The following is a 22,839-nucleotide window of genomic DNA, read 5'->3' as shown; positions in this document are numbered from 1 at the left end:
TTAGGATGAAATGGTCAAAAGCCAGAGAAGGGGATTCTTCCTGATCACAGCTTAAGACTCCAGGGCCCCATTTGCCCATGGCAGCAGCACAGAGCAGGCAGACAGATGAGGGTGCTGGGACCTGGGAGCTCCTGGCACAACAGGGACAGGAGGAGCTGCCTGGGCTACATAGGCAGAGCACAATTCACACTAAAGCCAGGCATAAAGGCAAGAATTGACCAATTCAGTAGCACTGGCAGCCAGTCTGGGCTGCACTAAGTCCAACAGGCATGAAGTTCTAATCAGGAAAAATGAATGCAGAGTTGGCCGGGAGCTGACTACCAGGTTTATGGGTCAAGGCCTGGCCCTAGCAGGGTCCTGGGATGGAGGTAGAGTAAATGCAGGCTTTCTAGAGGCAAATCTGTGGGCTGACCCAACAGGAGACTGCTCATATGGGAGAACTGCCACTCAGACACCCAACCAACCTGACAGTGCCCAGCATGACTGGCAGAGAAGGAGGCAGCCTTTGAACAAGATTCTGTGGTCATCTTGACCTCAGTTATCCCAGGGCTGAGGGGAGATCAAACTCTAATGTCCACCAAGCTGGGATGACATCTTTGCTGTACTTCCAGCCTCAGTCAGCCCCAGCTCAGACTGGGGCAACTGTAAGGAAAAAAAGAGGGGCCCCAGTCACCAGAGGCTGCTTGCTAGACACAAAAGGGCAGACAAAAACATCACAGAAAGCAAATTCTGAGCATGTTGGCAGGCTGATCATCCACAGCTCTGACCATCTCCAGCCATTACCCAAGTCTGAAATGCCAGAATCACCCTAGTCTTGGGGACCTTATTGGGACATATGCTTTAAAAAAGAAACAAATGGTTTTATTGAGGCATAGTTGATGTACCATAAAATGTACTGATCACAAGTGTACAATTCAATAGCTTTTAGATTCATCCATCACTACAATACAGTTTTAAAACATTTCTATCACCACCAAAGAGTCCATCTTGTATATTTATAGCTAATCCCCACTCAGCTCTAGGAAACCACTAATCCACTTTCTGTCTCCATAAATTAACCTTTTCTAAGCATTTCATAAAAATGGAATCATATATACGTAATTTTTTGCATCTGACTTTTTCCACTTAGTATTGTTGGGGCTCATCCATGCTTTGGTCCATACACAGTGTGTTCCTTTCTATTACTAAGTGGTACCTCACTGGGTGGATATATTAATTTTGTTTTCCAATTCATGAGTTGATGGGTATATCTAGATTGTCTCTGGTTTCTGGTTATCATGAACACAGCAGCTATGACCAACTGCATATATGTTTTTGTGAGACATATGCTTTCTCTTGGGTAGATTCCTATGAGCGGAATTGCTAGGTCATAGAGTAACTTAAAGGTTTTAAGAAACCACCAAGTTTTTTTCCCAAGTGGTGGCACCATTTTATATTCCCACCAACAATGTACAAAGATCCAATTTCTCCACATCTTTGCCAGAAATTGGTATTGTCTGTCTTTTGGATTATAGCCATCGTAGTGGGAGTATAGTGATATCACATTGTGGTTTTAATTTGCACTTCCCTAATAAGTAATGACACTGAACATATTTCAGGTACTTGCTCACCATTTGGATATCTTCTATAGGAAAATATCTATTGAAATCTTTTGTGCCCATTTTTAATTGTGTTATCTGTCACCTCATTATTGAGTTGTGAGAGGTCTTTATATATTTTAGGAACAAGTTCTTTATTGGTTTATCTGATTTGCAAGTATGGGGCTTACTTATCTTTTCATTTTCTTAATGGTGTCTTTGGAAACGCAAAGGTTTTTAATTACATCAGTCCTTTCATTTATGGATCCTGTGTTTAGTGTCATTTTGCCCAACCCAAGGTCACAAAGAGTTTCTCCTGCTTTCTTCTAGAAATGTAATTTTAGCTTTTATGCTTAGGTCTAAGATCCATTTTTAGTTAATTTTGGAGGCAATGTGAGGCAAGGGTCTCAGTTCATGTTTCTGTATATGGATACCCATGTGACCCAGCACTGTCTGTCAAAAGGACAAAGCTTTCCCTTTAGAACTGTCCTGCCATCTCTGTCAAAAGTCAGTTGGCCATAAATATAAGGATTTATTTCGGGACTCTCAATTATGCTACATTGATCTATATACTTTATATCAATACTTCAGTGTCTCCAGTACTCTACCATTAGAATAAGTTTTGGACAGAAGAACTGTAAGTCCTCCAACTTTGTTATTTTTTTAAATGTACATATATTATCTAGAATCAGCTTGTCACTTTCAACAAAAAACTGTTTCCACATTTAGAGATTTTCCTGCAGTCGTTTTGTTGCTAATTTCAAATTTGATTTCACTGTGCTCAGAGTACACATTCTCTATTATTTCAATTATTTTAAATTTGTTGAGGGTTGTTTTTCAGCCCAGGATATTGTCTATTTTGATGAATGTCCCATGTAGCCTTGAAAAATATGTGTTTTTTTACTGTTGGTTAGAGTGTTTGATCTGTCTCAATTGGGCACCATTGGTTGATTGTGTTATTTAGATCTTCAATACCCATGCTAATTTTCTATCTACAGCAGGTCAATCAGTAGATAAGGGGAAGGAATTGAAGGCCCTAACTAAAACTATAGATTTAGCTATTTCTTCTCTCTGCTCTTTCAGTTTTTGCTGTTTAAATTTTGCGATTCTGTTGTTTGATGTGTACTCATGTGGAAACTTGTCTCTCTGATGGATTGAGCCTTTATCATCTAATGTCAGTCTTTGCCTCCAGTAAGGTTTTTTGCCCTGAAGTCCATTTTATCAGCTATAGTATATCCACACCTGATTTATTTTATTGTTTGCATGTTATATCTTTTTCCATCCTTTTACTTTCAATCTACTTATGTCACTGTGTATAAAGTGAATTTCCTATAAAAAGCATACCAGTTCGGTCATTTTTCTAATCCACCCTGCGAGTCTCTGCAATTTGATTGATGTATTTAAACCATTTACATTTAAAATAAATAGTATTTCAGCAACTAAGGCTACCATATTATTGTTTGTTTTCTGGTTATTTCCTGTAGTTCTCATTCCTCTGTTTCTTTATGTTACTTGCACATATTTTAAGATCTATCTATAGCGATTCTGACTGTATTGTTTTCACAAAGTTATTTTAGTGATTGCTTTGGGCATTACAATATACATATGTGACTTTACACGGTCTACTGGCACCAACATTCCACTGCTTTGAATGGACTTTTGACTTCTATTTAGGTCATTTTACCTCACTCACTTTTAAACAGTGTTGTCTTGAGCATCAGACAATTCTATAATTTTTATTTAAATCCTCAAATGTGATTTTTAAAATTCACAACTATTCATGGAAAGAACAGTCTACCATATGTACTCCTATTTCTGCTCTTTCCATTATTCCTTCTTCCTTCCTAAGGGTCCAGCATTTTTTTCTGTTTCAAGATTGTATTTTAGTCATTAAAGTAGGTCTGCTAGTGGCAACCTCTTTTAGCTTTCCTTCTTCTGAGAATGTCTTTATTACCCTTTCATTCCTGGAGGATAGTTTTGCTGGATATAAAATTTGGGGTTGGCAGTTCTTTTATTTCAGTATTTAAAAATGTGCCATTTCCTCTGCCCTCCATGGATTCAGAGCAGAAATGCACTGTCATTCAACTTTGTTTTCTGTTCAATTACCATGTGTTTTCAAGTGGATTTTGTTGAGATTATCATGCCTGACATTCACTCAGTTTCTTAAACCTATAGGGCTTGGTCTTTTGCCAGATTTGCGGAGTTTTCAGGCATTATTTCTCTAATACTTTTTTAGATCTACTCTGTTTATCCTCTTCTTCTGGAACTCTGATGATAGAATGTTGGATCTTTTGTCTTGTAGGTCCTTGAGGTCTGTTCATTTTTTGTTTGTTTTTAGTCTATTTTCTCTGTTGTTCAGATTAGATAAATTCTATTGCTCTGTTCTCCACTTCACAAACTACCCACTGACATCTCCACTCTCTTATTAAGCCCAAACAGTGAGTTTCTCATTTCTGTTTTTGTACTTTTTAGTTCTATAATTTCCATATGTTTGTTTTTTTCTAAAAAAAAATAACTTCTCTTTACTGGCTGAGATTTTTAATTTTGTCAGTTGTTTTAAGATAATTTGAATTATCATTGAATCTTTTTTTATATAAAAACTGCTTTAAGGCTGCACGTGGTGCCTCATGCCTGCAATCCCAACACTTTTGGAGGCCGAGGTGGGTAGATCACCTGAGGTCAGGAGTTTGAGACCAACCTAGCCAACATGGTGAAACCTCATCTCTACTAAACATTCAAAAAAATAGCTGAGGATGGTAGTGGGTGCCTGTAATCCTAGTTACTTGAGAGGCTGAGGCAGGAGGATCATTTGAATCCAGGAGGGTTGTAGTGAGCTGAGATCACGCTATTGCACTCCAGCCTGGGCAACAAGAGTGAAACTCTATCTCATAAAAAGAAAAAAAACTGCTTTAAAATTTTTGTCAGATAATTCCAATACCTGATTCATCTCAGTGTTGATCTGATCAATTATCTCTTCTCATTCAAGTTGTGATTTTTGTGGTTTTTAAAATGATGGTTGGTTTTTTATAGTATCTTGTCAGAAGGTCCCAGGTCCTATTTAAATCTCTTATTTTTGTAGGTTTATCATGTAATCCTGGTCTGCTTCTATGGGCTATAGTTCCAACGGCATTTTCATTTTCAGAGCCTTTACAGTATTATTTTGGTCTGTTTGGTTTATATGGTGCCACTGGGCCCTGTCAGTGCTGCCAGAGGAGACAGAGAGAGTTTCCTCAGATTTGGAAGCTGGATGTTTTTCAGTAGGGGAGAGAAGCCTCACACCCATGGAGATGAAGAAGCTTCCTTGCTGGGCCACTTTTGTGTCTAGGTGCCTCTCACTGGCTCTTCCCTGAAGCCTTGGTGTCACCTGGTTGAGGCAGGGAGTCAGTCTGGAAGAAAAAGTGAGCTCTTCCTCTGTTGCTCATTGTGGGGGGAGCTCCTGAGCCATCCTCTTTGCAGCTGATGAGCTCACTTGAGGTTTTCAGGGGAACTCTCCTTCGATCCAGGGGAGGAATGAGCTTACCTGAATGTTTTCTGGTGCTAGATTGGAGTAGAAAAAAAGCAAGTCTGGGTGACCTTCTGCTGTTGGATGGGAAAACATAAGATGTCTTACAGTTGTGTTACTCCTCCAGTCCTGGGATCCCAAACCAGTTTACCTTCTTTTCACCACCTTTCAAAGTCTTCATTTGGTTATCTCCTATGTTATTTCCAAGGTTTAAAGTTTTACTCAGCAAGGAAGAGAAGGAAGAAATTGACCTATGCCATCTTGTCTGGATCAGAAGTTCCAAATTTTTAAACACTTTGAATTAGCAGTACCTCTTACAACTATTATGTTACCTATAAGGTGTGTCTCACCAGCTAAAAGCGACGTATACAATAAGTCAGCATTGGTGAAGAGAATTAGGGGTGTGTGCAGTCAAAATGTATCAAAGTGGTTCAGACCAGGTGTGAGCCCCTTCCTAAACTGGGGAGCAGCTCTGCAGGACCACACACCAAGCCTCCTCCAGCAAGCCTGCTGGGCCAGCAAAGGCTGCATGCTCTCTGGATTCCTGGGGGTGACAACCAGACTATAGACCTTAGAAACATGCAAATGCATGCAGGATACACATTTGTAGGCATATTTGTCGACAAATATGCAGACCTTTAGGTAAAACTACAAATTTAATCAATTTCTTGGTAATATCAAAAGAAAGTTAAATGGCAAAGAGTTTCATTTGAAAAAAGGAAGGAAATATTCTTACCTGTTCTGAGGGCATTTCACCAAATAATGTCTCACTGTGAAAGGAAAAATAATAGGAGATGGTAAACCAATGCTACTTCAGATACACATGCTCCAGGAATTACCAGGAAATGCAGGGAGCCAGGTGTTGTTCAGGTATTGGTGCTATACCAGCCAGCTCTCAAGACTTGCATACTTCTGTTTGGAAGAGCACAGCAGAGCCATAACATGGACACCACAGTAACTGGATATGTCCCAGCCAGGGATCTAGCCAGGCATTAAGCCATACACCCCAGACTTCCTGGGCATTCATTTTGGGCCAAGGCAGGTTGTGTTGGGGTCCTGCAGTGATACAGTCACCCAGCCTCTAAGCTCTGCCTGAGTCATAAGAAAGCCCTCTTGAGGCCAGATGGAATAACCTGTCCATTTAGAAGCTCCTTCTTGTAAAATGATTTTGAATCCTCTGATTAGTGCTCTCCCAGGACTAAAAAGAGGCCCTCGCGAAAACAGTCTTGGACCAAAACCTCCTTCTACAGTGGGTCCCTTTGAGGAAAACCAAATGATTCTGGCTGCAGAGGAAAAGTAAGAATACCTGGACATATAATCCAGCAAGTGTCCACTCTGAGGTTCACAGCTGAATTTACTTCAAATAGAGGTAAAGCTGAAACAACCAGGGGCACCCTTGCATTGTGTGGTAGATTGTTACATCAGTGGACCAAGTGAATCACACCTCCTTGTATGTGTCCACACCCATGTGTACCCCCTCCCAAACTGACTCTGGGCGTGGCCACACAAACTTTCTTTGGTCAAGAGAACATTAGCCAAAATGTCACAATCAGACGTGTAAAAGACACCTGTGCTATGGGGTTTGCCCTCTCTCTCTTGTTGCAGGGAATTCTTCTGCCACCACATGAGGAAGCCTGGTTAGCCTACCGGAAGATGAGTCTACACGGAGCAGACACCAGCTATTCCACCCAAGGACCAAAACAACCAGGTCCCAGGTGATGCACCAAGAGACTGTAGCTGCATGAATGACTCCGGCTGAGACCAGCAGAAGAAATGTTTAGCTAAGGCCAGCCCAAATTGGTGACCTGTGGAATCGAGAGCAAATAATAGTTGCTTTAAGCTATTACATATGGGGTGATCTGTTATGCAGGTTCCAAAGTAAGACAAGAGAATCTCAGCTTCAAATGGAGCTGTACAGGTTTATCTGGTTTAACCTTCTATGAATACCTAAACTCTTTCTGTGTTCCATTTACTGAGCACCTACTGTATACTAGATAATCAATAGATGCAACAATAATAACAACCATAGTTAGTATTTATTGAACATTTCATGTGTCCCTGGCACTATTCTAAGTTTATTAGATGGATCAGTGGTCTTCAGTCTACGGTCTGCATACCCTTGGGTACTCTTCAGAAAAACAGTTTTAAGGAATCAGTTTCCACATCCTCACCTCCCATGGTATTCTTTCCTAAGAATGTATTCTCTTAGAACATGCCTGAGGTCTGGCTGTATTCATTTCCCTTCCCCACTTTTAACATCACCCTTTTCTATTCATAAAATCAAAGCACACCATCCTGGAGACTTGTCCCAGATTGAAAAGTAAATGGGGCATCAAACAAGAATTGATGTAAAATACTAATATCTGGGTCAAGAAAGCAAATTATTAACTAGGCAACTAAATCTTTCACAAGGGGGGGATCTTTGCTTTCAACAAGGATTGAATAATGACCTAATCCAGTTGTCATCTGGTAGAGTATTAAAAATCATTTTGGATGATAAATCATCATTTGACTTTTGACATATACCTTTGAAGCAGTTCTAAAAATTGAGGAGTAAAAGAAAATTTCATTCATTCATTCACACTCTCTTTATATTGAAGTATTTCAGAGCTAACATCTATTCACAAAATTGATAGCAAATTTTATTGCTAAAAAATTCATACAAGGGATATGAAGTAAAAATAAAAATCAATTTCAATAAAAATGCATTCCCAATAAATTTTGCTTCTTATGGTTATTAATTATGTATCTAAATTTATGATATGTTTATGTCATTTTGATTAATCTTATGCTAATTTTCCAAAGTTCACTAATTGTGCAATATTGATAAGTCAATCTAAAAAATATTTTAACAGACACTTATGAAATGAGGAAATTAAAAAATTATTAATTTAGATTTGTACACACATATTATCTTACAGATAAGTATAATAGGGCAATAAATAAAGAACCTTCAAAACAAAAGATGTATTACAGTAGGATGAAATTTTGTGGGGAAGTGTATTGAAGATAAAAATTCAAGGAGAAGAAGGAACGATACAAAATTTCTAACAGTTAAAGCTTGTTTGAGTAGGTCTTTTTTTCTCATGATGGCTTTAAATAAATGAAGACAATCATTAAATTTAAGACATTTAGATGTAAAAGAAAGATGGGTCAATCATTTCGTTTTTAAGATGTCAAAGATGGAAATTACATTTTTTGCAACAATTTACATTTATGATGAAAAAGTTTAGATGTCAACAAAAAATGATTGAGTGCATAGTTTTTGAAATTATTTTAGGAACTATGCAAGCAAAAAAGTTTGAAGACTACAACTCTGTATTCTAATTCAATCTTCACAGTAGCCTTGTCATTATTTCTATCTTACAGCGGAGGACACTGAAGCACAGAGAGGTTAATAAACTTGTCCAAAGTCACTCAGGTGATGTTATGGGCTGAATTATGTCTCCTCCACTGAGCCTAACTGAAGCCTAATCTCCAGCACTTCAGAATGTGACTGTAGTTGGAGATAAGGTCTTTAAAGAAGTAATTAAGTTAAAATGAGGCCATTAGGCTGGGCCCTTATCTAATTTGACTAGTGTCTTTAAAAGTGAAGGAGATTGCAACAAAGACAGGCACAGAGGGAAGACCATATGAAGACACAGGGAGAGCAGCAGTCTGTACAGCCCAGGAGGGAGGCTTCAGGAGAAATGAATCCCGCCGACACCTTGATCTCAAGACTTCTGGCCTTCAAAACTGTGAGATAATAAATTTCTGCTGTCAAAGCCACACAGTATGTGATGCTTTGCTGTGGCGGCCTTAGCAACCTAATACACCTGGGAAGGGCCAAAGTTGGGCAGCCTGACTCCAGAGTCCTCTTATAACTACAGTCATCCCTCATATCTTTGGGGCATTGATTCCAGAACCTCCCAAGGATACCAAAATCCAAAGATGCTCAAGACTCTTACACAAAATGGAGTAGTATTTCCATATAACCTACACACATCCTCCTGAATACTTTTAATCATCTCTAGATTACTTGTAATACATAATACAAGGTAAATGCTATGTAAACTGTTGTTATACTGTCTTTTTCATCGGTATTATTTGTATTGTTGTATTGTTATTTTTAATTTTTTTAATCAAATATTTTTTATTGGAGTTTAGTTGAATCCTCAGTGCAGAACCTGTGGATAGGGAGGACCGATTGTACTCGGCACCATTCTCAGAGACACTGGGCAGCTGGCGTCAGGGGTCCTGCAGGTGGGGAAATAGAGTCTCACAGAAGAAATGGCCAGACCACTGTGCCACAGCTGGAGCCAAGCAGAGACGGGACTGGGATGCAAGATAATCCCACGAGCTGACCAGTGTTTTGGCAAGTCCAGTGCTTGGGGTAGCAAGGTGAGCAGCCTGGAAATCAGGAATGCAGTGAATAGTAGAGCAGCTGCAGCATTCCCCGGAGGCAGGGAGCTGACTAAGAAGGGCGAGGAGCCTGATGAGGCCAGACAGTGCCAGGGTACAGGAGATGCACCCCTGCCAGTGCTTGCTGAGGCACCGTTGTGAGGTCTCGGTGGCATATATGTGGGGTTGATGGTCCCATTAAGAGGGACTGCCCATAGGACCAAAAGTGATTCTGGACATCAAAGATGAGGTTCACAGGCAACTGAAAAATAGACTTCACCCAGAGTCACCCTTAAATATGCATTGCGTAATTAGTAAATATGCATTGCGTAATACTTACCTAAGTGTGCCAACCCAGCTTAGCCTCCCCCAGAAGCAGAAATCGTAAGAAAAAGATTCAAGTGTCAAGAGTTTATGTGGGAGGCAATCCTAGGAGACTCACTAGAAAGTGGGGGAGACCAAGAAGACAATCAGCTGAAAAAGGGTGCATAATGGAGCCAATACATCCCATAGGCTGTGGCCTGGCACCCAGGCACTTGACCTAGAAGCTCTGGCTCCATGCAACCCTCCTGCACAGAGGTGAACACTCAAGATGTGTTCTCAGATGGTGATTTTAGGATCTTTAGGACTCTGAAGACTCTAAAAGGAAGGTTTATTTTTGCAACCTCTCCTGATAAGAAGCAGCAGGCCCTGGGGCGCTCCCTACCACCCCACCCTTTCTTCTTCTTTTCAGCTAGGACAATGCTGCTCACAGTCTCACCCCATGGCAAACCTCCCAGATGGCATGTCCAGCCTGAAGGCTCTGTCTTCCCCATCTAGACCTGTCCCTATCACCACTGCCACCCCAAGCTGGGTGATTTGAGGTGGAGGCAGTCTTACTCTCATCTTATCAGGCCCTGTAGCAGTGTCGGGACCTCCAAGGCACGGTTGATATTTACCCATCTTACCCTTATGCCCTGGCCACGTCTTCTGACCTCCAGGCTTTGCACAGGCCCTGCAATAGGACCCACAGATGTTTCTGCTCTATCCCTCAAGTGTCTGCACTCTAGGCAGGGAATGTGGTGGCAACCCAGGCATTGCAAGGGGTCACAATACCTCATGCACAGTGAGAACCCAGGAGCATTTTCAGAGTGAAGGACCACAGTACTCTCCCTATCTCCTGCAGCCCAGCACAGGCAGGGAGCCCTGCAGCCTGAGAAAGCACCTCCCTCATTCAGGGTTCAACCCATATCCCCTGCCTGCATTTCCCCAGTGGGAGAGAAAGGACCAGGGTGCACCCCTTACTACACACAGCCCAGTCTCCACCATGTCAGGCCCCAGAGCCCAGCCCCCTCCAGGAATCAGTCCTGCCCAGACAACCTTCCAGGCCTACAGTTATAAGGACAGGACCACCTCTATCACCAAGTGGGAAGCTGAGAAGGAGGAGCAAGTCCTCCACCTCCTGCCCCTTTGGCACAAAAAGCCACTTAGAGGTCACATTTCTTACATACAAAGGACCAGCATGCACAGCTGTCTGTCCAGGGTCCCATAGTCCCACACGGCAGCCATGGCCTCCAGGTGGCTATCCAAGTTCCAAAATGTGATGAATCCAAAATGAGATGTGCTGGAGTATGAGATCACACCAGATGATGAAGACACACCTTAGCATAAAAAAGGAAATATCACACATCTCATTCATCATCTTTATTTATAGATACTGTTGGAATGATATTCTGGATACAGTGGGTTAAGTGAAAATATTAAAATTAATTTTACCTGTTTCTTTTTACCTTTTTGAATGTGACTACTAAAAAAATGGTCAGATCACCTCTATGACTGATGTATTTCTAGGGGGCAGCAGGCAAAGGGCCTTCACTTGTCTGAGCAGCTGGGCTGACAATGGTGAAGGGGCACCCCAGGAAGGATGAGCCCTGCACATGAGAAGGTGCCCCTGCAGCTGCCCATGCCAGAAAGGGCAGCCACTCAGCACAGAGAAAGTAACTCCCACAGCCCCAAGAGGTAAGAGGAACCTTCATTCCAATGTTAGAGAAGAGTGGGAGTTCAGAAGACCCACTATGTAAATAAGGGACATTGAATCTACGCTCCAAGTCCAGTGCTCTGGGGAGGCTAACCAACCCCCACAAAGGAAAGATGGGTGCCCAGGGGGCCTGATGAGAGAGCCAACTGAGCCTCCCAGCACCCACTGAAGAACCAGAGAGATCTCGCTCCAGCTGTGCATGTATCTGACTCCAGATGAGTGAGTCCTTCCTCCTCTCCAAGGCCCCAGGTCATCCTCGGGTCCTCATCCACAGCCACCCCATTCTGTGCTTGGAGGCCTCCTCCCCACCCAAGTCTGGCTGTGAGTGGGATGCAACCCCTAGCTCCCTTTTCTTGCATCTCTGGAAGGAACAGCCACAGGCCCTTAGCTTCATCCTCATGGAGAAGCAGAGTGTACCTGGGACAGGGAAGGCATGGGTGCTTAACAAGCCTTGGGAGGTTCTGTTTCCAGTTCTAGCACAATCTGTGCAAACCAACCAGTGTCACAGCTCACACTGAAGAGTACAGAGAAAGAAGCCAGGCCACTCCTCTTTCCTATCTAGTTCAAGTTTGTGCCTTAAAAACTGCACATTTAAAAGCTCAGACACAGAAGGTTGGATTGCTGGAGCCACTCCAAGGCAGCAGGTCAGGACTAATTCGTGAAGAAGCAAAAGCCTTTGGAAACCAGTATGATTGAGGAACCAGCACAATAATTCCAGGCTGGGCCCTGGGCCACCAGGATTGGTGTTTTCCAGGGTGACTCAGTGCTGTCAAGGCTCTGGGAGGAGGTGCCTGGCACTGCGGGCACAACAAAGAGCAAGGACGGAGACTCACAGCTCGGGAGGAAAGGGGAAAGCATGTTTGTGCTTGGCAAGCAACATATGTGTGCAATCAGCTCCAGCTCACGTGAATGTTGAGAGCCCTTAGAGGCAAAGCAGTGTCAGGTTTGGGGTGAGGGCAGAGAAGCAGCAAGGCTGAGAGTGAAGAGAGGCTGGCCCGTGGCCTCCTGGCTCCTGGGATGGGCTGTATTTATCTCAAGGTTCCACTGGGGGTTGCATCCGGAGTGGAACCAGCTACTCTGATGTCCTCTTTCCAGCTAGATATTGCTGTGGGTGCTGGAGAGCAGGTACTGGGCTCAGCTCTCCTGTCCACATGTGTGTGAGCAGCCTGCATACCTTGATGCCTTCAGCTCCCACACATGCAGCAGGGGTTGGGTCTCCTGCATGTGGTCAGGATGAAGGAAGCCCAACAAACATACAACTGCATAGAGAGCCTGGAAACCATCAACAGAACAAGGGCCTGTATCTTCCTCGAACCAAGCACTGTTCTCAGTAGTGTATAGCTGTATTACTAATTTTAATTGAGGTGATGCAAAGTTTGTCATAGTGCAGTGCATTAAATGACAGAATGTTATATTTGAAAGTTAAGAGTGTTGCAGGTTTTAGTGATGTCATTTCTGAGGATCAGTGGCTTCTTTGGACACACATGGCTTGGTCTACAAATGCTTGATTGCTTGCAATGAGAGCCATGGCCACCTTCAGATAATCCATAAAAGGAGCAGCATCCTGGGGTGCAGCCTGACAAGGGGGGATGTGCCCTGTGCCTGCTGTAGCTCTGGCACCTGCTAGAGTCTGAGACTTTGGAATCACTGTCAGCCCCATGACCCAAACCCCTTCTAAACCTGCTTAGATGCAAATAGGCCATGCTCCTCAGGAACCAGCTGGTTGTTGGGGTAACAGCTCAGCACCATCAATCCTCAGGCCCCACAGGTGGTCGCAATTATGGCCAAGCCACCAGGAATGATTGGGCAGTATCCCTTATTCCTCCTCAAACTTGTTCCTTGCTTGCTTGGCCTCCCTTGCTTCCCACTGAGCCTGGCAGTGAGAAGAGACAGCAATAAAGTCTTCTTTGAGTGGTGATTTAAAGGCAGCCACACATTCCTCACCACTATTGCTCTTCCCTAAGTCTGTCCTGTCCTCATTACTTGCTGTAATTGATAGAATGTGGGAGAGTGACACAGTGCCAGCGTGCAGTCTACGTATGTCCTTGGAGCCTGGAGCAAGTCGGGGGGTATGGCTACCTTGCTGGTGACACCACAGGGAGAGAAATGTCACCAGCCCTGCTGTCCTATTTATCTCAGAGATTGGCCCCAGGGCTGAAAGTGGTACTACCTTGGATCTCCAGTCCTGGTCAACTTCAGGTGACTGAAGGCACACAGATGACCCAGGTGACATTGCCAGAAGAACCACCCAGTTGAGCCCAGCCCAGTGCAGAATCTTGAACAAATAAATGTTGTGTTAAGCCACTACTTCCTGGGTGATTTGTTACTCAGCAAGAGATACCTTGAACATTTTGGGATTACCAGTGTGTGTTGACAAGAAAGGCAACTATTCTTAGTTACACCTTCAAAGTCAGGAAAGAAGTCTTTGACCATCTTAAAACAAGGCCATATTTATCATATATTTTCTGTCCTATCATATCATGTTTGTTATTAAATTTCATAGAGAAAAAAGTTAGGAAGAGTCCAGGCCTCATGGATCTACAGATCCATGCAGATCTACCTGCAAATCTACCTGCCAATCTGCTTCTGGAACACCACCTGAGCCTGAGCCACTTTCTTGGGCACCATTTAGGGGAAGGAACACCCTCAAAACCCTTGTGGTGGTGCCATGGCTCTGGGAGGACAGCTTCTGCTATGGCCCTGCAGTGGAAGGCACAGGGCTTAGATTCAGAGGAAGTGGGGTATGGGTCCTGAGCAATATCTGGGCAATTCGCCACTGTTCTGCATGTCCCCACCTTCTCAGCTAGAACACAGGGACTTGATGTGACCACTTACACCCTGGACAGAGCATGGCAGAAGCAGACTCACTCACAGACAGTGTCCCATTTGGACCATGACTCCATCTGCTGAGCCTGTCCCAGAGGCCTTGTTTCCTCCAGTTCAGTGGATCAGGGAATAATCAGTTCAAAGCCCATGGTTTCCAGGGGGAAAAGTCCTGCCCTTCCCCCAGCCACAGAACAACTTGGAATGCTCAGGGGATGTTTCTGATTATAGCACTGATTGGGGACAATCCTTGACCATTGATAGGCAGTGGCAGGGAAGCTTGACATCTGTGATATATAGGAAAGTCCACAAATGAAGATTTCTCCTATAGACTTTGAATAACCCTCCTGACATTCATGTAGAAAAGAGGAAACCTGGCGAGCAACACAGAAGACAGGTGATTTCTGCATTATCAACCGAGGTACCAGGTTCATCTCACCGGGGAGTGCCAGACAATCGGTGCTGGTCAGCTGTTGCAGCCAGACCAGCCAGAGCTGAAGCCGGGCGAGGCATCGCCTCACCTGAGAAGCCCAAGGGGGAAGGGAATCCCTTTTACCAGCCAGGGGAACAGAGACACACAACACCTGGAAAATCGGGTAACTCCCACCCCAATACTGTGTTTTAAGCAAACGGGCACACCAGGAGATTATATCCCACACCTGGCCGGGAGGATCCCACACCCACGGAGCCTTCCTCATTGCTAGCACAGCAGTCTGCGATCCAACCGCAAGGCAGCAGGTAGGCTGGGGGAGGGGCGCCCGCCATTGCTGAGGCTTAAGTAGGTAAACAAAGCCCTGGGAAAATCGAACTGGGTGGAGCTCACAGCAGCTCAAGGAGGCCTGCCAGTCTCTGTAGACTCCTCCTCTGGGGACAGGGCACAGCTAAACAACAACGACAACAACAACAACAAAAGCAGCAGAAACCTCTGCAGACGCAAGCAACTCTGTCTAACAGCTTTGAAGAGAGCAGTGGATCTCCCAACAAGGAGGTGGAGATCTGAGAACGGACAGACTGCCTGCTCAAGTGGGTACATGACGCCTGAGTAGCCTAACTGGGAGACATCCCCCACTAGGGGCAGACCGACACCCCACACCTCACACGGTGGAGTACACCCCTGAGAGGAAGCTTCCAAAGCAAGAATCAGACAGGTACACTCGCTGTTCACCAGTATTCTATCTTCTGCAGCCTCCGCTGCTGACACCCAGGCAAACAGGGTCTGGAGTGGACCTCAAGCAATCTCCAACAGACCTACAGCTGAGGGTCCTGACTGTTAGAAGGAAATAACAAACAGGAAGGAAACCCACAGTATGTCACCATCATCAAAGACCAGAGGCAGATAAAACCACAAAGATGGGGAAAAAGCCGGGCAAAAAAGCTGGAAATTCAAAAAATAAGAGTGCATCTCCCCCTCCAAAGAACGCAGCTCATCGCCCGCAACAGATCAAAGCTGGACAGAGAATGACTTTGACGAGATGAGAGAAGAAGGATTCAGTTCATCAAATTTCTCAGAGCTAAAGGAGGAATTACGTACCCAGCGCAAAGAAACTAAAAATCTTGAAAAAAGAGTGGAAGAATTGATAAGCAGAATAATTAATGCAGAGAAGGCCACAAATGAATGGACAGAGATGAAAACCATGATATGAGAAATACATGACAAATGCACAAGCTTCAGTAACCAACTCGATCAACTGGAAGAAAGAGTATCAGCGATTGAGGATCAAATGAATGAAATGAAGCGAGAAGAGAAATCTAAAGAAAAAAGAAGAAAAAGAAATGAACAAAGCCTGCAAGAAGTATGGGATTATGTAAAAAGACCAAATCTACGTCTGATTGGCTTGCCTGAAAGTGAGGGGGAAAATGGAACCAAGTTGGAAAACACTCTTCAGGATATCATCCAGGAGAACTTCACCAACCTAGTAGGGCAGGCCAACATTCAAATTCAGGAAATACAGAGAACGCCACAAAGATACTCCTCGAGAAGAGCAACTCCAAGACACATAATTGCCAGATTCACCAAAGTTGAAATGAAGGAAAAAATCTTAAGGGCAGCGAGAGAGACAGGTTGGGTTACCCGCAAAGGGAAGCCCATCAGACTAACAGCAGATCTCTCAGCAGAAACTCTACAAGCCAGAAGAGAGTGGGGGCCAATATTCAACATTCTTAAAGAAAAGAATTTTCAACCCAGAATTTCATATCCAGCCAAACTAAGTTTCGTAAGTGAAGGAGAAATAAAATCCTTCACAGATAAGCAAATGCTTAGAGATTTTGTCACCACCAGGCCTGCCTTACAAGAGACCCTGAAGGAAGCACTAAACATGGAAAGGAACAACCGGTACCAGCCATTGCAAAAACATGCCAAAATGTAAAGACCATCGAGACTAGGAAGAAACTGCATCAACTAATGAGCAAAATAACCAGTTAATATCATAATGGCAGGATCAAGTTCACACATAACAATATTAACCTTAAATGTAAATGGACTAAATGCTCCAATTAAAAGACACAGACTGGCAAACTGGATAAAGAGTCAAGACCCATCAGTCTGCTGTATTCAGGAGGCCCATCTCACATGCAGAGACATACATAGGCTCAAAATAAAGGGATGGAGGAAGATCTACCAAGCAAATGGAGAACAAAAAAAAGCAGGGGTTGCAATACTAGTCTCTGATAAAACAGACTTTAAACTATCAAAGATCAAAAGAGACAAAGAAGGCCGTTACATAATGGTAAAGGGATCAATTCAACAGGAAGAGCTAACTATCCTAAATATATATGCACCCAATACAGGAGCACCCAGATTCATAAAGCAAGTCTTAGAGACTTACAAAGAGACTTAGACTCCCATACAATAATAATGGGAGACTTCAACACCCCACTGTCAACATTAGACAGATCAACGAGACAGAAAGTTAACAAGGATATCCAGGAACTGAACTCATCTCTGCAGCAAGCAGACCTAATAGACATCTACAGAACTCTCCACCCCAAATCAACAGAATATACATTCTTCTCAGCACCACATCACACTTATTCCAAAATAGACCACATAATTGGAAGTAAAGCACTCCTCAGCAAATGTACAAGAACAGAAATTATAACAAACTGTCTCTCAGACCACAGTGCAATCAAACTAGAACTCAGGACTAAGAAACTCAATCAAAACCACTCAACTACATGGAAACTGAATAACCTGCTCCTGAATGACTACTGGGTACACAACAAAATGAAGGCAGAAATAAAGATGTTCTTTGAAACCAATGAGAACAAAGATACTACATACCAGAATCTCTGGGACACATTTAAAGCAGTGTGTAGAGGAAAATTTATAGCACTAAACGCCCACAAGAGAAAGCTGGAAAGATCTAAAATTGACACCCTAACATCACAATTAAAAGAACTAGAGAAGCAAGAGCAAACACATTCAAAAGCTAGCAGAAGGCAAGAAATAACTAAGATCAGAGCAGAACTGAAGGAGATAGAGACACAAAAAACCCTCCAAAAAATCAATGAATCCAGGAGTTGGTTTTTTGAAAAGATCAACAAAATTGATAGACCGCTAGCAAAACTAATAAAGAAGAAAAGAGAGAAGAATCAAATAGATGCAATAAAAAATGATAAAGGGGATATCACCACTGACCCCACAGAAATACAAACTACCATCAGAGAATGCTATAAACACCTCTACACAAATAAACTAGAAAATCTAGAAGAAATGGATAATTTCTGGACACTTACACTCTCCCAAGACTAAACCAGGAAGAAGCTGAATCCCTGAATAGACCAATAGCAGGCTCTGAAATTGAGGCAATAATTAATAGCCTACCAAACAAAAAAAGTCCAGGACCAGATGGATTCACAGCTGAATTCTACCAGAGGTACAAGGAGGAGCTGGTACCATTCCTTCTGAAATTATTCCAATCAATAGAAAAAGAGGGAATCCTCCCTAACTCATTTTATGAGGCCAACATCATCCTGATACCAAAGCCTGGCAGAGACACAACAAAAAAAGAGAATTTTAGACCAATATCCCTGATGAACATCGATGCAAAAATCCTCAATAAAATACTGGCAAACCAGATCCAGCAGCACATCAAAAAGTTTATCCACCATGATCAAGTTGGCTTCATCCCTGGGATGCAAGGCTGGTTCAACATACGCAAATCAATAAACATAATCCAGCATATACACAGAACCAAAGACAAAAACCACATGATTATCTCAATAGATGCAGAAAAGGCCTTTGACAAAATTCAACAGCCCTTCATGCTAAAAACTCTCAATAAATTCGGTATTGATGGAACGTATCTCAGAATCATAAGGGCTATTTATGACAAACTGACAGCCAATATCATACTGAATGGGCAAAAACTGGAAAAATTCCCTTTGAAAACTGGCACAAGACAGGATGCCCTCTCTCACCACTCCTATTCAACATAGTGTTGGAAGTTCTGGCTAGGGCAATCAGGCAAGAGAAAGAAATCAAGGGTATTCAGTTAGGAAAAGAAGAAGTCAAATTGTCCATGTTTGCAGATGACATGATTGTATATTTAGAAAACCCCATTGTCTCAGCCCAAAATCTCCTTAAACTGATAAGCAACTTCAGCAAAGTCTCAGGATACAAAATTAATGTGCAAAAATCACAAGCATTCTTATACACCAGTAACAGACAAACAGAGAGCCAAATCATGAATGAACTTTCATTCACAATTGCTTCAAAGAGAATAAAATACCTAGGAATCCAACTTACAAGGGATGTAAAGGACCTCTTCAAGGAGAACTAGAAACCACTGCTCAGTGAAATAAAAGAGGACACAAACAAATGGAAGAACATACCATGCTCATGGATAGGAAGAATCAATATCGTGAAAATGGCCATACTGCCCAAGGTAATTTATAGATTCAATGCCATCCCCATCAAGCTACCAATGACTTTCTTCACAGAATTGGAAAAAACTGCTTTAAAGTTCATATGGAACCAAAAAAGAGCCCGCATCTCCAAGACAAAGAACTCCTAAGTCAAAAGAACAAAGCTGGAGGCATCACGCTACCTGACTTCAAACTATACTACAAGGCTACAGTAACCAAAACAGCATGGTACTGGTACCAAAACAGAGATATAGACCAATGGAACAGAACAGAGTCCTCAGAAATAATACCACACATCTACAGCCATTTGATCTTTGATAAACCTGAGAAAAACAAGAAATGGGGAAAGGATTCCCTATTTAATAAATGGTGCTGGGATAATTGGCTAGCCATAAGTAGAAAGCTGAAACTGGATCCTTTCCTTACTCCTTATACGAAAATTAATTCAAGATGGATTAGAAACTTAAATATTAGACCTAATACCATAAAAACCCTAGAAGAAAACCTAGGTAATACCATTCAGGACATAGGCATGGGCAAGGACTTCATGTCTAAAACACCAAAAGCAACAGCAACAAAAGCCAAAATTGACAAATGGGATCTATTTAAACTAAAGAGCTTCTGCACAGCAAAAGAAACTACCATCAGAGTGAACAGGCAACCTACAGAATGGGAGAAAATTTTTGCAATCTACTCATCAGACAAAGGGCTAATATCCAGAACCTACAAAGAACTCAAACAAATTTACAAGAAAAAAACAAACAACCCCATCAAAAAGTGGGCAAAGGATATGAATAGACATTTCTCAAAAGAGAACATTCATACAGCCAACAGACACATGAAAAAATGCTTATCATCACTGGCCATCAGAGAAATGCACATCAAAACCACAATGAGATACCATCTCACACCAGTTAGAATGGCAATCATTAAAAAGTCAGGAAACAACAGGTGCTGGAGAGGATGTGGAGAAATAGGAACACTTTTACACTGTTGGTGGGATTGTAAACTAGTTCAACCATTATGGAAAACAGTATGGCGATTCCTCAAGGATCTAGAACTAGAAGTACCATATGACCCAGCCATCCCATTACTGGGTATATACCCAAAGGATTATAAATCATGCTGCTATAAAGACACATGCACACGTATGTTTATTGCGGCACTATTCACAATAGCAAAGACTTGGAATCAACCCAAATGTCCATCAGTGACAGACTGGATTAAGAAAATGTGGCACATATACACCATGGAATACTATGCAGCCATAAAAAAGGATGAGTTTGTGTCCTTTGTAGGGACCTGGATGCAGCTGGAAACCATCATTCTCAGCAAACTATCGCAAGAACAGAAAACCAAACACTGCATGTTCTCACTCATAGGTGGGAACTGAATAATGGGATCACTTGTACTCGGGAAGGGGAACATCACACACCGGGGCCTATCACGGGGAGGGGGGAGGGGGGAGGGATTGCATTGGGAGTTATACCTGATGTAAATGACAAGTTGATGGGTGCTGACGAGTTGATGGGTGCAGCACACCAACATGGCACAAGTATACATATGTAACAAACCTGCACGTTATGCACATGTACCCTAGAACTTAAAGTATAATAAAAAAAGAAGAAGAAGAAAAGAGGAAACCTGTTCATGAGAGCCTGGAAGCTAAGTCCAATTTACATAGAAACACGAGGTATGTATTTTCTCCATGTTAATGCACAATGAATGTTTAAAGGGTTTGCAAATTGGCCGAAGAGTGTCTTTTTTCATTAAAAACCCTACCAACAGTTGGGATGTTAGGAATCCCGTCACCATGGGCAGTGCCTCTCCTGGATATTAGGGCCCATCTGTGTCTGTCTATGCTGACCCCTGTCCCCTGCATGTTGAGTCTTCGCATATACAGACAGGTGCTTATCTAGCATTTATTTCAAGCATCAAATATAAAGGATTATTATCTTCTCTGAAATTCACACTGATTAAAAGAAGAGGTGTAATACTAGAATTTGTCTCAGTGTGTTATAAATTACTTTCCTCTTATTTCTCCTTTAATTATAAAGCATTAAGTTGATTTGAGGGGGTACAGATAGTATAGCTCATCTATGAATTTCATTTTAAAATAGTAGAGATCATTCCAAAATACATGTTGTAATAGCAGGATGCTTGGTGGGATAGAGGTAAGAAGAACAGCTCTAAGGCTTTGCTACTCCAAACATGGCCTCACACCAGCAGCAGAGCTGGCTGGAAATGCAGGATTGCAGGCCTGCCCCAAACACCCTGAATCAGAATCTGCATTTGAGCAGGTTCCCAGGTGAACGGTCTGCTCCTGAAGTTTTGGGAAGGGCTGTTCTAAGACTCCTGGGCCCAGCTGAAGGAGACTACCCAGGCCCATCATGCATGGTCCTCCATCCTGAGCCCCACAGTGAGTTGAAAGATGCCTGGTCCTAGAGGTGCATAGGGCAAGACCTGCCCTGCCAAGGCTACTGGGTCTGCCAATGGGAGTTGCAATCAACCAAAACCAAACTCCTGGGAGCTGCAGGCACCAACTAGAGCTATCTTGGAAGAGCCTCAGCAACAACTCCCACGGAAGGCTAAAGAAAAATTCCCCTGGCAAGGTCAGCCCCCTAATAGCTAAGGTTTTCTTGACTAGAAACATGGGAGGCTTGGGAACCCAGCTTGGAAACTGCCCATGTGGCTTCCACACTCCAACAGTTGAGAGACTGGGGCCCAACTTCACCCTACCACTCCCTGGTTTCAGGGCCTTCTCAAGCTCCTCAGCTGTGCTGTCAGGTAAGTGTGGTGTGGCTCTCATCCAGGGTCACATAAGCACATGGAGAGGCCACATGAGGTTCCTGGCCCATAACGGGTGCTCAGACAATGCTCTGGACAGCTAGGGTTTGGGGAGGGCTTTCAGGCACTGTGCACAGGTACACATGGGACCATCTGAGGCCCACTTCAGTGGGGATGAGGCAGTTGGGATCCCCCTTCTCTGAAGCCTCTCTGTGAGGCCTGGAGGAGGATGCCAGGTGCTCCCACATGTCGCAGTGTGCCCTTCTTGGCTTTGCTTTGTTTCCCTGACCCTGTCTAGGGCCTAGCAGGGCCTGTAGCCCATGAAGACTCTCGATCATGCTCCGGAACCCAGGCAAAAGTGCCTTCAGAGCATACCCAGCTTGGAAACTGCCTATGTGGCTTCCACCCTCCAACAGTTGGGAGCAAGGCAGGTGGGAAATAAACCCATTTGTCCACCATGTGCTGAGCATCTGTCCTGAGCCAAATTCCAGGAGAATGAATTGAATGTGTGGTGCCTGCCTCACACACTGTCCTCCGGAAGGGAGGCCCATGCCAAGGCACAAGTGCAACATGCCACAAGCTCGCAAGAGTATTCAGGGGTTGAGAACAGGAAAAAAGGCTGCGTTGCCACTGATGAGGGATTTAGGGGAAGGCCCTGGAGCTGGCTTTGAAGGACAGCACAGAGACACATGCAGAGGCTGGTGGGAGAGCACAGGCTCCAGAGGAAAGACACCCATGCTACAGCCACTGCCCCATCGCCGATTGCTGAGTGTGCTGGAGTTCTCCACTGTCCTCTGGATCCCCGTCCACCTTTGTCCACCCTGCTCAGCCCTGAAGGCACCTTCCTGCTCCCGGCCCCCTGGCTTCTGGTGGGTGGCACCAAGGGC

General features: G+C 43.4%; 1 protein-coding gene across 2 annotated transcripts in view; it reads right to left on the bottom strand.

The window, feature by feature from the left end:
• The window catches only part of VSTM4 (V-set and transmembrane domain containing 4), a 101,441-nt gene that overhangs the window by 38,303 nt on the left and 40,299 nt on the right, over positions 1–22,839 (bottom strand). The window contains 1 exon segment of one of the 2 annotated variants that reach the window (NM_001194390.2): positions 5,816–5,849. In NM_001194390.2, the coding sequence (NP_001181319.1) occupies positions 5,816–5,849 (34 nt within the window). 2 annotated transcript variants of the gene reach the window in all.

Source organism: Macaca mulatta, chromosome 9, assembly GCF_049350105.2.
Source record: "Macaca mulatta isolate MMU2019108-1 chromosome 9, T2T-MMU8v2.0, whole genome shotgun sequence".
Classification (NCBI taxonomy): domain Eukaryota; kingdom Metazoa; phylum Chordata; class Mammalia; order Primates; family Cercopithecidae; genus Macaca; species Macaca mulatta.
The sequence above is the reverse complement of the archived record's forward strand: the minus strand, read 5'-3'. Positions and strand labels throughout refer to the sequence as shown.